The sequence below is a fragment of the Pseudorasbora parva genome, chromosome 7 (genome assembly GCF_024679245.1).
Source record: "Pseudorasbora parva isolate DD20220531a chromosome 7, ASM2467924v1, whole genome shotgun sequence".
Classification (NCBI taxonomy): Eukaryota; Metazoa; Chordata; class Actinopteri; order Cypriniformes; family Gobionidae; genus Pseudorasbora; species Pseudorasbora parva.
Genome location: NC_090178.1, coordinates 6,223,874 through 6,239,007, shown reverse-complemented (window position 1 = coordinate 6,239,007; position 15,134 = coordinate 6,223,874). Strand labels below are relative to the sequence as shown.

General features: G+C 36.1%; 1 protein-coding gene across 2 annotated transcripts in view; it reads left to right on the top strand.

Annotated features, from left to right (window-relative positions):
* Positions 1–1,287: 1,287 nt before the first annotated feature.
* spire1b (spire-type actin nucleation factor 1b) overlaps positions 1,288–15,134 on the top strand; it is a 35,457-nt gene continuing 21,610 nt past the window's right edge. For both annotated transcript variants that reach the window (XM_067447862.1, XM_067447861.1), the window contains exons 1-6: positions 1,288–1,679; positions 4,949–4,980; positions 9,720–9,959; positions 11,829–11,954; positions 14,425–14,499; positions 14,930–15,094. In XM_067447862.1, coding sequence (XP_067303963.1) covers positions 1,370–1,679; positions 4,949–4,980; positions 9,720–9,959; positions 11,829–11,954; positions 14,425–14,499; positions 14,930–15,094 — 948 coding nt within the window. In that variant the 5' untranslated portion in view covers positions 1,288–1,369. The remainder of the gene's footprint in view (positions 1,680–4,948; positions 4,981–9,719; positions 9,960–11,828; positions 11,955–14,424; positions 14,500–14,929; positions 15,095–15,134) is intronic.

Genomic DNA, 15,134 nt, shown 5'->3' with positions numbered 1-15,134 from the left:
ACAAACCACAAATAATGAATTAGAATCAATGATCTATATATATAGATCAGTGATCAACATCAAAATTGTAATTCAAGGGATTCATATAAAAATCACTTCATAGTTTTCGATTCGTGATCCCAAAGACAGCAGAATGCTTTCAAAATAACTGGATGTGAGCATTACTATCATATCAACATATTAGAATCTGGATCATTAGTGATTAATATATATTTAGATTTTCAAAACGGTATGAAATTTTAAAGAATATCAAACATTGCGTGTCATTTGTGTAATACTGTTTCTTTCCACAAGGGGCACTAAAAGGCTCAGATAACCGAATCCCACATTGAGCCACATTCAAAAGCAGTCTAAAAGGTGTTATTATTAAATATATTATTTATTCGTTAATTTAGATTAAAATGAATATCCACCTCAGTAAATTCTACAAATGTATTTAGTAATGACATTCTTATAGTAATAATAATAATAATAATAATAATAAAAAATAATAATAAACGGTATTTGTATTGCACTTTACATTTGGAACAACTCTCAAAGTTCTACAGTTTAGATAAATTACAAATGGCAAAATAATACTAATAGATTTAATAGCTAAAAGACATAAGCTCTCCCACAGATATGTATACATATCTATGAGCTCTCCCAAAAAGATGAAGATCATGTGATCACAAACGACTTTGATTGGTCCATCCTTGTCCAGCGCTGAGCAAAGGTAACTTACAGATAATACGTCACATCGCTGTGCTTCTATGAAGACTATGAAGAATTTATATTTTGATAAAATCATTTTCATAACTTTTGCTTGTTTTGTTCAATTCTTGTAATTCAGTTAAATTTAAATGATTAAACCGAGCCATTACGTGATATCGCTCTTTTTTTTACAAAGTAAATCATTTATACATTGGATGTTTTATTATTATTATTATTATTCAGAGTTAAAAAAATATTCAAATGTTTTATATAAAACAATTATTTATAAAAACAATAAATTGATAATTGTTATTTATATATATATATATATATATATATATATATATATATATATATGCGTTTGTGTGTTTATATTAATAATGTATTATATATTGTCATATATATTATAATATAAATAATAATATATAATTTACTTGTATGGTAAATAATTGTATTATTCATATTAATACTCATAGTTCTGCCAATTTTTCATTTAAAATTACATTTTAATAAATATACATTTATTATTTGAGCCCCGCCCACTTTGACATCCCCGTTTGACGTAGTTTGCCATTCTTGGCGTTTGTGATGCAGAAACAGCAGTGAGAGCAGCAGCAGCAGCAGCATCCACATTCATCTCCAGCTCTCTCTCCTCTCTGCGGGGTAGGATGAGACGATGGCCCGCAGGAGAGATGATGATGATGAAGATGACGGACACAAGCTGATAGAGGAGGAGGATGAGGAGGGTGCACATCCCATCATGGACAGTGAGGATGAAGATGAGCTGTCTCTGGACGAGATTTTACATCTATATAAGCAGCCCATCAACGAGGAGCAGGCGTGGGCTGTGTGTTACCAGTGCTGTCGCTCTTTTCTGGAGGATAAGGACGGTTCCACTGGCTCTGCTGGTACCGGAGGACCGGGAGATGTGAGGATTTATAAAGACGGAGCGGTGCGGTTACGGTTACATTCCGGAGACAGATCAGGTGACAAATCAACACCTTCCGCATCCATTACACACTTCAGGATGTGCAGTTCTATATATAACATATGTTAATTGTCATGCATTTGTGTGCACATGGTTTTAATATGTTTGCATTTTGTCCCTAGTGTTCTGCATCACAAATATTGAGTAATCACTTTATATGCAAATTTGCATGAACTGTTATGCAATTGTGTCATGCTCCTAATATCTTATATTTCACATTTCTTTAGTTCTTGCATTTTTATATTTTTGACATCACTGGTCTGTTATGTAACAGAGAACGAATGAGATTGTGAAATAGGCCTTTATCAGCAGGCCAGGAGGACACATTCAGTGGACTAAATTGAAAACCTGGCATGCTTAAGTCTATAATAAACACAAGAAAGCTTAAATGAAGCATAAATAAGGTGAAAGTGGTCTCTGTTGTTTACAGGTATGGATGCTCCCTGATGCACATGCTGGTAAACACAATATATAGCTCAGGGCTTGTACATTTCATATTCATATTCTTTTTGAGATAATGTTGTTTCAGTACAGGTTCAAATGAATTATGCATGCTATGTGCAACTTATTTTATTTTGACATAATGCACTAAAATGACCCAGAAGCCCATTTTGTTACTAGGATTTGTAGTTTGGGTGTGTCTACTGCCTGGCCAAAAAAAAGTTGATGTTTGGATTTAAATAGGCACATGCTTAAGAGTCTATGATTTGATAAGTGATTATGATTTTGTGTGTTATATGTTTGGCAACGGTTCTTCTGACCCTCATTGATGTGGAGTGTGTATAGCTTTACGTTTCTCAAACAACCAGATAGACACATCATGGCCATATTCCTGGATGACAATGTGGAGATTCATCAGCTCAGACTGTGAAAGAATGGCTGTGAGGAGCATGAAGAATCATTCTCACCTCTGAGTCCAGATCTTAAATTTACTGAAAGTCTTTGGGATGAGACTTTACAGAGTGATGGACTCTTGCATTGGCAATACAAGATCTGGACCAAAAATTCATGCACCTCTTGATGGAAATTACATCACAACATTTATTTCCATCAATTGTTGGTCAATATCTTGTATTGACAATGCAAGAGTCAAGTCCTCTTTAAAGTTATCTTGGCATTGTCGAATATGGCCATGATGTGTCTTCCTACATTGTTACGTAGTCCATCAATGAGGGTCAGAAAAACTGTTGCCAAACATATATCATGCTAGAAACATAATAATCACCACAATAATTATCCAAGCATTGACACTTAAATTACGAATTTTAAAATCCAGGTTATGTGAGCCTATTAAGCCTATTCAAATCCAAACAGCGACCTATCTTTGGCTGGGCAGTGTAGTTAGCTAAAACTAAAACTAGGGCTGAGTGATATTGAAGAAAAATGCTATATGCAATATCTTGTTAAATAATGCGACATTCGATATGCAATACAATATTGCAATTAGCGTGTAAAATCTATTTAACATTTATTTTAAAAAATATTTAAAAACTGAGAATGAAACCATTTGTGTTTCACATTTTTTCTGGGAAAAGAAAGCATCTCTACAATTTCTGAAAGTGACCAGTGTAACGGAGGCCAGCTAGTAGTAGTTGCTGTGCGAGTAAACCTCACTCCTCTGACCTCAAGAGACGCTCTAGCGACCAACACTAGAGGTTGCAGCCTTTAGCCTCCTTGTTAGAGTGTCTGACTCTCATGCCGGCAGACCCGGGTTCGAGTCCCAGTCCGAACAGAAGGGGTTACACCAGCATTGTTTTTGCAAAAAAAAATGTCACAATTCAAACCATTCACGTTTCGGTGTGTTAGACAGCACAAGACTGCAAGTTGTTTTTCGCAAATGATTGCGTTTAATAACTCTTTTTAACATCAAGCAAGTCGTATAAGTAACAGTCGTGTGCCCAGTCTATTCTCTGCTCTGTGCGTCAACCTAAAACGTACACTTTTTACAATGTTGAAGTAGCCTATTAAAATCATTCAGATATTGCATGCTGTTGCGATATTTCAGTAATTTCGATATATTGCACAGCCCTAACTAAAACCACAAAAAATGTTAACTGAAATAAAATGGCATAAAAAAAACGTATAAAAAATGATTTCAGCTAGTTACCAAGGCTGAATTTCTCATTTAGTTTAACTTGATGCACTACAATAACAAAAACTAATACTGACATACAACATAATAAAAAACTATATAGACATATAAAAAATATTCAAATGCAAAAACAACAAAATTACTAAAACTTTAACTAAAATAAGAATAATTCAATTAAAATATTAATAAATGCTATAATAGTAGCTCAGTGATACTGCCTGAAAGTTCCCTGCTAAGCACCTGTGAATGGAGAGTAAGATTACTAACGTTTTAGTTCAAGCCCATTTAAAGGCCTTATGATATCCCCAATGCTGTAATCATTTCATGTGCTTAAGTGCTGCTGATAATAATGAAATGTGCTCACTGTGCAGATTATCCAGTTTCACAGATGAACATATTTGTTACCATTTCAGAGGATTACATTATTGCTTTCTCTTTATTAACTCATTAGTTGAGTCAATAGGTAAGAGTATAGCAATATAAAAAGCAGCTCAGGTCATTTGATGAGAAATGCTTGAGCTCATGGTGACATTTATGAATGTTTCAGTGCAGATTTTGTTATCTGGGCAGATCTGAGCACACAGTTAAGATCTCTTCTGAAACTACAACAGACACGAGTCTTTTCTCAAGAGAAACATCTGGTCTCTATACAGTCTCCATTTGTTCTCTTTGCTGTCTAATGAAATATGAAAGAGATCTCATTTGTGATTTTGCTTTCATCTGTGATATTCTCAGAGGACAGCTGCTCAGTTTGCCTTTTAATAAATACTACATTGCTTGCATGGTGTCAAGAAGATCGATATGTCTTGCGGAGAAAGCAAGTTCACGTTGCTTTGTCAAAAGTGCCGGTGGACACGTTCCTCGTTCGCTGTCGACGGCAGAATAACAGCAGAGAGAGATCTGTTTCTTTGCTGATTTTGCCTTGTGCTGAGATTAAGTGGATTTCAGAATCATTATCATGTGTGTTTGTATGTTTAATCAAAGCCTACTGACATTGTGACACACTCTGGTTTGAACATAAGACAAAAAGAATATGTGCATCACATTTGCAGCCTTCAGTGTGTTTTATGTAAGAACAAACAGCGCTGCGGATTGTCCAGTCAATTACATAACGGATGTGTAGTGAGCTGTCGTTTTCTCTGTCCCTGACTGTCCTCTCTTCTGTTCTCCCATAGGTGTGCGTAATCCCAGCCGATCATCAACACAGGTGAGGGATGCACTGTACGGTACCGCCTCATGACACCATGAGCGTGAAATGTGTGTGTTAGTTCAGTCTTGACACGGAAATTCTTCCAGCTGTTGCTATGTGGTTGCTAAAGGGTTGTGGACGGTTGCCAGGGTATTGCTATGCAGTTGTTAAAGTTTTCTGTGTGGGATTTAGGCTGCGGGCGGCTAAAAGCTGAAAAATACTTCCTCTTAAGTTAAGAAGGAAACAAGGAACATTTGAATCCAATGATTGTGTCACATCACATGCTGTCTACTGAGACGCCTTCATCTGATCGATTTTTAAATGTAGCAGATAGAGGCCTGACACTGACTCGACATAGGCCTACATGTTTTTTACCAGCCGATCGCTGTCAAACAACATGACAATTGACAACGTTTCCTATACTCGACAACACTTTCCTTTTTAGGCTCTGAATGTATGTATCCTTCACTGTCTTTGATATCCCACAATCCTGTGCGTTTGTGTGTAAATGTGCATTTTTTTACCAACCTTTTCTGTCATTTCTAGAGAGAAGTTGCTATTTTGGTAATTAGATATTCACCAAATCTCTCTCAGATGTTTGGTGAGGTGCCATCTTCTGCAAACGCTGCCTGTAAAGTCATTGCCTGATCACTGATAAAGTCAGCAAGCTTTCGGATCTGTGATCTTCTGGTCTGTACATCCCTCCTTTCCAGTCATAATATTTTATTTATAGGTGAATATATTATTAATATTAGTTTTTTTAATATTAATAATACAAATATAATACATATTATAAAATGTATTTATAATATAAATATAATAAAAAACTATATTTTATAATAAAAATGGTATAGTATTTCTGTTATGTACTTTTGTTTTATATAACTGTTTTATATTACTTTTTAGGTAATTTATTTTTAATTCAGTTTTAGATTATTATTTATGTCCATTTAGCAATTTTAATGCTTTAAATTAGACTACAAATGTTGCCTAAATATGTTTGTTTTAATTATCTAATTTCTAAATGTAATTTTAATTCAGGTTTTATCAAATAACAAAATAGTGAATCAGCAGCTCTGTTAGCACAGTATCTCTTGCAGCTTTGAGACATTTGCAGATACATCTGTGAGCTTTCAGCACCAGGTCATGTTTTCTGCTCTCTCTCTGCTCCCTTGACCAGCTTGTCACTCCACAAGTTCACTAATTTAATGCCAACAGCTGGTGACATTTTAAAGGCCAATTAGAGATGTATAGACCCGACGGATCACTGTTTGCATCCCAAGAATCTTTGACCTTTCAGGTTTATGATGTGTACAGTAGATCGACTAGACCTGACTGTGTGACAGACTCTCACCTGACTTATTAAAAGGGATAGTTCACCCAAAACTATCGCACCCTCAAGTTTCTTTCTTCTGTTAAACACAAAAGAAGAAATGTTGAAGAATGTGGGTAACCTGATAGTTAACGGTAGCCATTGACTTCCATAGTAGGAAAAAAATACTATGGTTGTCAATGGCTACCGTTAACTATCTGGTCATAGCCGATTGTATTAGTAGTACAGTTATTGTTTGAGGAACATTCATCAAATTTTAATGAAAGGTTCTTAATCTCATTTGTTTATTTTCATCCAGCAAATTCTCAATAGCCACTATAGGTTAGCCTGACAAGCCAGACCCACATCAAGATGTTTGGTCTGGAAACTCACCATTTACAGGGCTCAATCCGAGGTGTGGGATAAACGGTTGTCTTATAAACTCCCTCAGCACGACGTGCACACAATTGGATAGCGCTTAAACTAATCAGAGCTAGTTGAAAGATTAAACTTTCGCCGTATCCGCCGTATTAACCTTCTTAAGAATGACTTAGGTGCCGTTCTTTTTTTCTTTTCTCGGAGAAAAGCTTAACTCCAAGTCTTCCAGAGTCGCAGTCAAAGCTGATTCGAAAGACCGCTGTTCGCCAGCTTCTGTGTTTACTAGAAGCACGGAAGCGCAACTCGGCCGTTGTCATTATGGCCCCGCCCACCGACTCTATACACGATGTGATTGGCCCGACCAGAGTTTGGTGTTTACAGCTCAGAAGGGTATTGAGAGTTGCTAGATGACATTCGCTGCAGATTAGATTTGCTGCTGCTAGGGTGCGTCTAGATTTCTAGGCTAACTATAGGTTTCAATCCACCTACTTTATGCCCATTTTGGAAACACATTTACTGAATAAATAATTCGATGCACAACAAAAAACTTCGCCTCTGCAGAGCATGTGATTGACTGGACTAACCAATTTCATTGCACAGCTTTTCAAGTGTTGGTTTGATCATTCTGAAATGCCCGAGCAAATGTCTGTCAACACAATAGTTGGGTATAATGAACTCCCAGAAGTGTGTCCAATGATTGCTTTCCCAAACACCAGGCATTCAAACGCAAGATAGCAGGACAGTGTTTATTGGGTTTCATCTGCTCAAGTCATGTATAATGTAGAATAAAAAAGCCACAGTAACTTCCATGAGTGCAACAGCTTCAGTTTTTATTAGATGTTTTTTTCTCAGGTAGTGATGATTTTGTTCTCTTGAACACATGGGACGGAAGAGCTGCTTTATACGCAAATATTGGATGCAACATTCGAATTTTGAAGTTAAATTTGCAAATTTGAATGGAAACATAGCAGCTAATGTAGTTTTTAGACTTAATGTCCTTATATAATGTGAATAATTGTCACTTTAGTATAAGTAACTATTCCTGACAGAAGAACTGACAGGTCCTGCACTGCATGCTGGGGGATAAGGACACAAACACACTCAGACAGATTTGCAGTCTACAGCAAACCCATCTTATGTGTAAGACTCCCTCCATAGTCAAATCCTTGTTAAGCAGCTTTCCAGAAGCGATGAGTTTCCGCTGAAGAGTTTTTTTTTTCAGAACTGTGTATTTTCTGTTTGGTTGCATTTAACTTCTGTCTGTCTTAGTTGGCAGTTCCTGGCAAGAATAATCTGCAGACTAGATTGAACTTTATGCAGAGTCAACGAGAGTCTAGTTGTTCATGTGCAATATAAATTAATGTCAGCATGAAATGGAAGTTGCATTCATCTTTTCTTCCCTATTGTAACATATTTTCGGGTGAAACAGCTTCTCAAACAAGAACAAATGTAGGGTGGGGCTTAATTTTGTACATGGTCAATTGATTTGATGGTTGTGGTTTGCTATTGGTTGATCTCATGTGAGTGACAGGTTGGTTGCCCCGCCCTCACGCCAGTATACGCATCATCAGAACGGAGAAGAGATGTCCCTGCAAGAGGGAGGGGAAGTTATTTTGCGATTAAAGATTATGAGGCACATTAACTAAAAAAAATTATGTGCAAAGATAAATAATTTATAATAAATACTCCTATATTCCATTAAAAAAAAGAATGAAATCAATTTTGATTTCATGGTGACTTGTAAGCCCTGTAGGAGCTTAATTTGTGCTCTTTGTATTTCACTTTGTTTATTGGATTATTTGGCATTCATAAGACTAGACACAATTAGATGTTATTCACTAAGAACTGATGAAGTTACAGTATCAGTAGTACCCGCCGGTTGAATAAAAACATTTGTAACGCTTGAAAAAATATCTTTTTAAATCAAAGAACAATGTTGTTCTTTTGAATTTTCTATTACTTAAATAATCCTGAAAAGTATCACTGTTTCCACAAAAATATGAAGCAGCACAACTGTTCTCAATATTGATAATAATCAGAAATGTTTCTTGAGCAGCAAATCGGCATATTAAAATGATTTCTGAAGGATCGTGTGACAATGAAGACTGAAATATTCAGCTTTGATCACATGAATAAATTACGTTTTAAAATATATTACACTGCTCTTTTAAATTGCAATAGCATTTCACAATATTTAGGGTCTGAATGTCCTTGCGGGATTGTGTGTTTCAGTTGTAAAACTGAAGGAAACAAGGACTGTTTATTTGGCAGCTGATTTTTATATTAATCAGCCTAACATTTATAACAAAAACATTTAGTAATGTGACGAATAAACTTCATCTCTTTCCTCTATAACTAGTGGGTTTTAACTGGTGGGTCAGACTCAGAGCCCAAAAAATGGGTTACACGACTCTTCTGATTATCCGCTCATTCAAGAGAGAAGAAAATGGTTGTTGATGTGAGAGATTGTGAATCCAGTATTTTAGCTTAAATCTGACTGTAATGGGATGTGAACTCATCATTAAAAACAATGAACAAAGGTAAAAGGAAATACAACCCACTGTGTCCTACCTTATATGTGTGTTATTAGAAACCAAGCCCTACAGGTTTTCATTGACGCCTTAGCAGTTTACAGCTGTCGGTACACAATGCAAGTAGACTAGTTTCACCATATCAGGTCACAGAGAAAGTTTCACCCCAGGATTGACTGATAGAAAACTTGAAACCTGCTGTTGTTAGAGCCTTCAAGGTTCTTGTGGCACGAAATATGTTTAGTTTACTCTTTTGTATTTGAGGTTTTACATCAACTGTTTCTTGTGTCTCCCTACTTTAGTAGTACCGTGCTCTTCCATGGAGACAAAAATCCTTCCAGTGCACTAAACTTTGATAAGATTATAAAAGTTATAATCTCTGAAACGAGCCTCGATATGTCATACAAGTAAATGTATCTTCTTTTAAGCATATTACAGAAAAGCAAGACAAACATACTGATTAATAAAACGTTTTTAATGTGTTTTATTGCCTCTTTGGGTCGTGCTGACAGGGTGTTTGTGTGTTTGTGTTGCAGGTGATCGAGTCTCTGGGCATCATGATCTATAAGGCTCTGGATTACGGCCTGAAAGAGAACGAGGAGCGAGAGCTGAGCCCGCCGCTCGAGCAGCTCATAGACCTCATGACCAATGTGGCCGACACAGAGAGCGACTCCTGCCCCGACGAAGGCTACGCCGCCACTGAGGAAGAGGAGGATGACCGGCAGGGGAATCCCACCCATCCCTGCCGTATCCGCGGATACCGTGACATCATCAAGGTAGGAGCAACAGCAGAGTCTATAGAGTTTGACTGGGTTTGGGATGAATACTAACATACTACTTACTGAATACTGACAAGGGAACACTGTATACTGTCTGCAAATCTTTATATGTATGTATGTATATATATATATATATATATATATATATATATATATATATATATATATATATATATATATATATATTATATATATATATATCTTTTTTTTTTTTTATAGTAAGTGACAGTAGACATTATTGATGTCACATGACTAGGGCTGCAACTAACAAATGCTTTGATGATCAATTAACTGGGCAATTATTTCTTTAAATAATTGAATTGAATTTGTAGTCCTCTCCTTGTCCAATTGTGCAAGTTTTATTCTTGTGTGTGCAAAAATGGTTCAAAATATTAGTTACAATATACATTTTTAATTAAAAAAAATTGTATTCAGTTGTAATGACATTTTAAATAAGCAAATGTTTCATAAAGGATTTCACATTGGTAATTTTAAAACCTGAATTTGACTTTTAACTGCAAATGTTATTGCATGTTTTGCATTATAAAAATGAAAATATTATGCAGATATTGTTATAATATATACACACTGCCGTTCAAAAGTTTTTGATCAGTAAGATTTTTAATGTGTCTTTTATGCTCACCAAGGCTCCATATAAAAATACAAAAATATTGTGAAATATTGTTAAAATGTAAAATAACTTTTCTATTTGAATATATTTTAAAATGTAATTTATTCCTGTGACCAAAGCTGTATTTTCAGCATCATTCCTCCAGTCTTCAGTGTCACATGATCCTTCACAAATCATTCTGATATGAGGATTTACTGCTCAAGAAACATTTCTGATTATTATCAGTGTTTTTTCAGGATTCTTTAATGAATAGAAAGTTCAAAAGAACAGCATTTATTTTAAATAGAATCTTTTGTTACATTATAGAGGTATTTACTGTCACTTTTGATCAATTGAATGCATCCTTGCTAAATAAATGTATTTATTAAATTGTATTTTTTAAATGTATTAAATTGTCTTAAACTGAATACATTTTAACATTCATAATGTATTAAATTGTATTTGTTAAATGTATTTCTTAAATTTCTTTAAATCATACTTAACCTAAACTTCTGAACGGTAGTACAATGTTGCAAAAGCTTTCTATTTCAGATAAAAACGGTTATTTTGAACTTTCAAATAATTAATCAAAGAATCCTGAATATTTTGTGTGTGTGTGTGTGGGGGGGGGGGGTCTTTACTTTAAAGTGCCTATACTGACAATTTATTTTATTATATTTATTATTCTTATTTTAATTTGTTGTTGCAGCCCTACACAAGATCTCAGTAGGTTGCATGTGTAATTTCTGCAGTATATAGTAGGCTACATGTATTGTGTACAATATGCTAATTTTCTATATTTATAGAATATCAGGGTGAAATGTGCAGTTTATAACCAGAGCTTACTGCATGAGATATATCCCACAAATGCAGTGCACTCAACCTTTCAGTGTGGGCTGAGCTATTTTCACTGGAATATAATTATTTCACATATCTGTTGTGGTAAATAATCTGGTCACAGTGAGGTCATTTATTTAAGTACCATGTTGATGTTTTTGTTGCATTAATGGGCTGCAAAATGCACAGACTGCTGCCAGTATGAAGCCAAGAGTGACTCACTATACCTTCTGTCCATTTATTTCATTTATGAGACATTTGTACGCCTCGATAGGGATCCGTGCATCTCCTTCTGACCTGTCCTCATGTTTAAAACATTCATTGTGTATTCCCAACACAGATATGTGATGAATAATTGAATGTGAACTTTATTACGATGTGAATCTAGCTGAATGAATTGCCCTGTTCACTGTCTCCAGCTGTGCACCCTTCACCTGGCCACCCCGGCGGATGCACCCAATCACTACCAGGCCGTGTGTCGAGCACTTTACGCCGAAACCAAAGAGCTCCGCACCTTCCTGGAGAAGATCAAGAGCACAAAAGAGGTGAGAGGTTATACTTCCTCCCAAAATCAACCAATAATTTTTATTTGTAATGTTGAGTTGACCTGGACATGTTCTTGATATTCATCCCATTGTTCTCCCAGTAGACAGTCTTTTATATCTGAGGCAGTGTTTTTTTAGTATTCTTTATACTATTATAGTTTTTAGCAATTGTCATGATCCCAGCCTGTTCCCTGGGAACAATCTAGCACCCGGAAAGTGTACCTCCCATAGGGGCGGCCATTGCCATCATGTGTATTTTTTCATTTGTTTTAAATAAGTTTTAGTTCATTTTAGGTTTATTTTAATAGTTTGAATTAAACTAAATAAATATATTTTTTATATATTTTCATTTTATTTCAAATAATACAAATCATTCTTATGGTTTTAGTTTTAGTTAAGACCATGATATATATTTAATTTTATTTCAGCTTTATTGAAATTTACTAAAATATTTTTTATAGTTTAGTCAATCGTTACAACCGTAATCTGAGCTTTGACATTTTTGCTCTTGGTCTTGAATAAATGTAATGATGTCCTATGTGGAGGAGGGTCGCTGCTGGTTTTACTGCAGGCGGTTAAACACTCTGACATTAGACGCTATGGTGACATTTTCATGTTTCCTTTGATTGTGCCCTTTATTATGTATCAGCCAAATAACATGGCTTATATAAAACTGTCTTAGGGAAACATAAAACCCAGACCTGGAAGAGATGGATATTTATTTTGTTTTGTCTCAGTTGATCTAATCTCATATGAACAGAGGGTGTTTACATAGAAGTCTTAAAGGCACAGTGAAAAAAAAGGAAGGAAAAAAAAAACCCAGGGAGAGGATGGACAGTGGTCATGAAAAACAAAATTACAGCTTTTCTTGGTGCAACAACATTTGACTAACATTATACAGTATGTTGACTTTAAAGGGGTACTTCAGTGCTGGGAAGATGAATCTGTATGTAAACTGGGTCATCAATGTAGTAGAAATGTGAAATTAGTTTTGAATTTGGTGCCTTCTAGACTGAGAAAAGACAGAATATGTATTTTTGTCTCATGGGGATCAAAGACTACAATTCCCAGAATGCTTCGCTGCCCTGTGAGGCCATTCCCAAAGCCACCGCTACTGGATTACTGTGACTGAGTTGAAGACACTACAATTAAAAACTGAACGTGTGTGTTCAATATAATGAGTGAGTCACCGCGCGAGTCTCACAGCACTGAGCACTAACTGCAGGAGTGAGATAAATGAGCTGATGAGCTCGTGATGAGAGCTGAGGTAATCGCGACTACACTCGCGGCATACATTTACAACGCGAGTTCAGTCTGGCACGTTTCAGTTCATGCCTTTGCAAGCTTAACTTTCATAGAAATTAATTTGAGATGTTAAAAGACTTACATTGCTCACCATAGCTCCGTTTAAATGAGTGCCTGTAGCTGCGAGCTGAGCTGTGAGTGTGATCTCCATCCCCCATGTGCGAGTTCAAAACATGCGGAAATGGCTCCCTCTGCTGGCTGTAGTCTTTAGCCTTATTCCAAACATTCCTCCTATGATGCAAATATCGTCAATTTCCATCATAGGAGGAATTTTTCCAGAAATAAAATGATAAATCTCTTGCCTCAGGGGGATATGAGGGGGGAAAGCACAATCATTAGAATATACTCCAGGGTTTCTACTGATACAAAGCCATATGCTAATCGCTGAAGTAACCCTTTAAGAAAAGTCCTTCAACTCCTAATGGTGTCTGTATTGTTTGTGCTTATGTTTAGGCTATGTTGGCACAAAATGTGTTAAGAGCATCTCCACATTGAAATGTCTCCTCTGTTTAACACAGACTCATTCTCACAGGAAAATCTGTGTCTGCTGTGGCTCTACAGCACCTTTTGATGGGGTTTTGAGTGTAAGATGAGATGAGCCTTCTCCCTCTGTGCTCGTTCCCATGAGGGTTTACTGTTACTGCACTGTAAAGCCTTTTATTTCCAAACTAAAGCTGGGATACAGCCATAATGACGCCACCATTTGGGCGCAGGCACAGAGGGAAATTACTTAAAATAAAACACTGCATAGTACAGACAAAACTAAACGTGAACATGAGCACGTTTTGTTGTCCTATTCTCTGTGTTTTAAAGGGAAATCAGTGGAAAAATCTATGTTCTTATAGCAAAGTATATATATTTTTCTTTATTTTACTCACCTATAAATTCATAACTTTCAGAAAGCAAATGTGCATGTGCAAACAGCATTAATTAACAAGAAAATAATGTAACAATGCAAAAGCAATTGCAGCATTTCTCAAAACAGGCTTACTTTTCTTTTATGCAAAATGTAATTTTTGAGGCGAAATAAGTTTTGTGTGATTCATCACATTGTAAGGTGTAATAATAGACAGTTTCCGTGACACACTGCTGCATCTATAGACTCTAGAAGATTCTGCTCGACTCAGCTGTGTCTGAAGTATTGTGTGTCCCTCTGATTGGACAGAACCTGCGTAAGATGGAGGGAGACATCGTTGACGAGCCTGGCAGGGAGCTAAACGAGCTGCAGAATGCTGATTGGGTAAGTGATCTGCCATTCAAAGAACAGAGACATTTGATTAGCTATATTTATTCTAATTTAGTTTAAGGCAATACTTCCCCAGTTGATTGATTACATGAAGAATTGCAAGCTTTTTATGTATTATACGTTTTCTAAAAAGACTTGTTTAAACATGCAAACGAAGCATTCTCTTAATAAATATGCATTGATTTTCATACATTTAAAATATAAAATGCACTTAAATGTGTATTTTGGAAGTATTCTTTCCACATTATGGCAAGCCAAAATGCCCAAAATCTCTAAACTGACCAGTGCATGAAAATCACTGTTTCTGCCTATAGCATCCTGCCCTAAAGGATTATTAATACTTAGTGATATATTATGCTTAAAATAGCCTGGAATACTCCATTAGAGTGCGTGTAACGTATCGATGCATGTCTGCTGTGGTCAGACGTGGCTCTGGGTGCAGTTGATGCGAGATCTGAGGAACGGTGTGAAGTTGAAGAAGGTGCAGGAACGGCAGTTTAACCCGCTGCCGATCGAGTTCCAGCTCACGCCGTACGAGATGCTCATGGACGACATCCGCTCCAAACGCTACAAGCTACGCAAGGTCATGGTGAGTTTACAACACATAATACCAGGATTTTACGGATCTA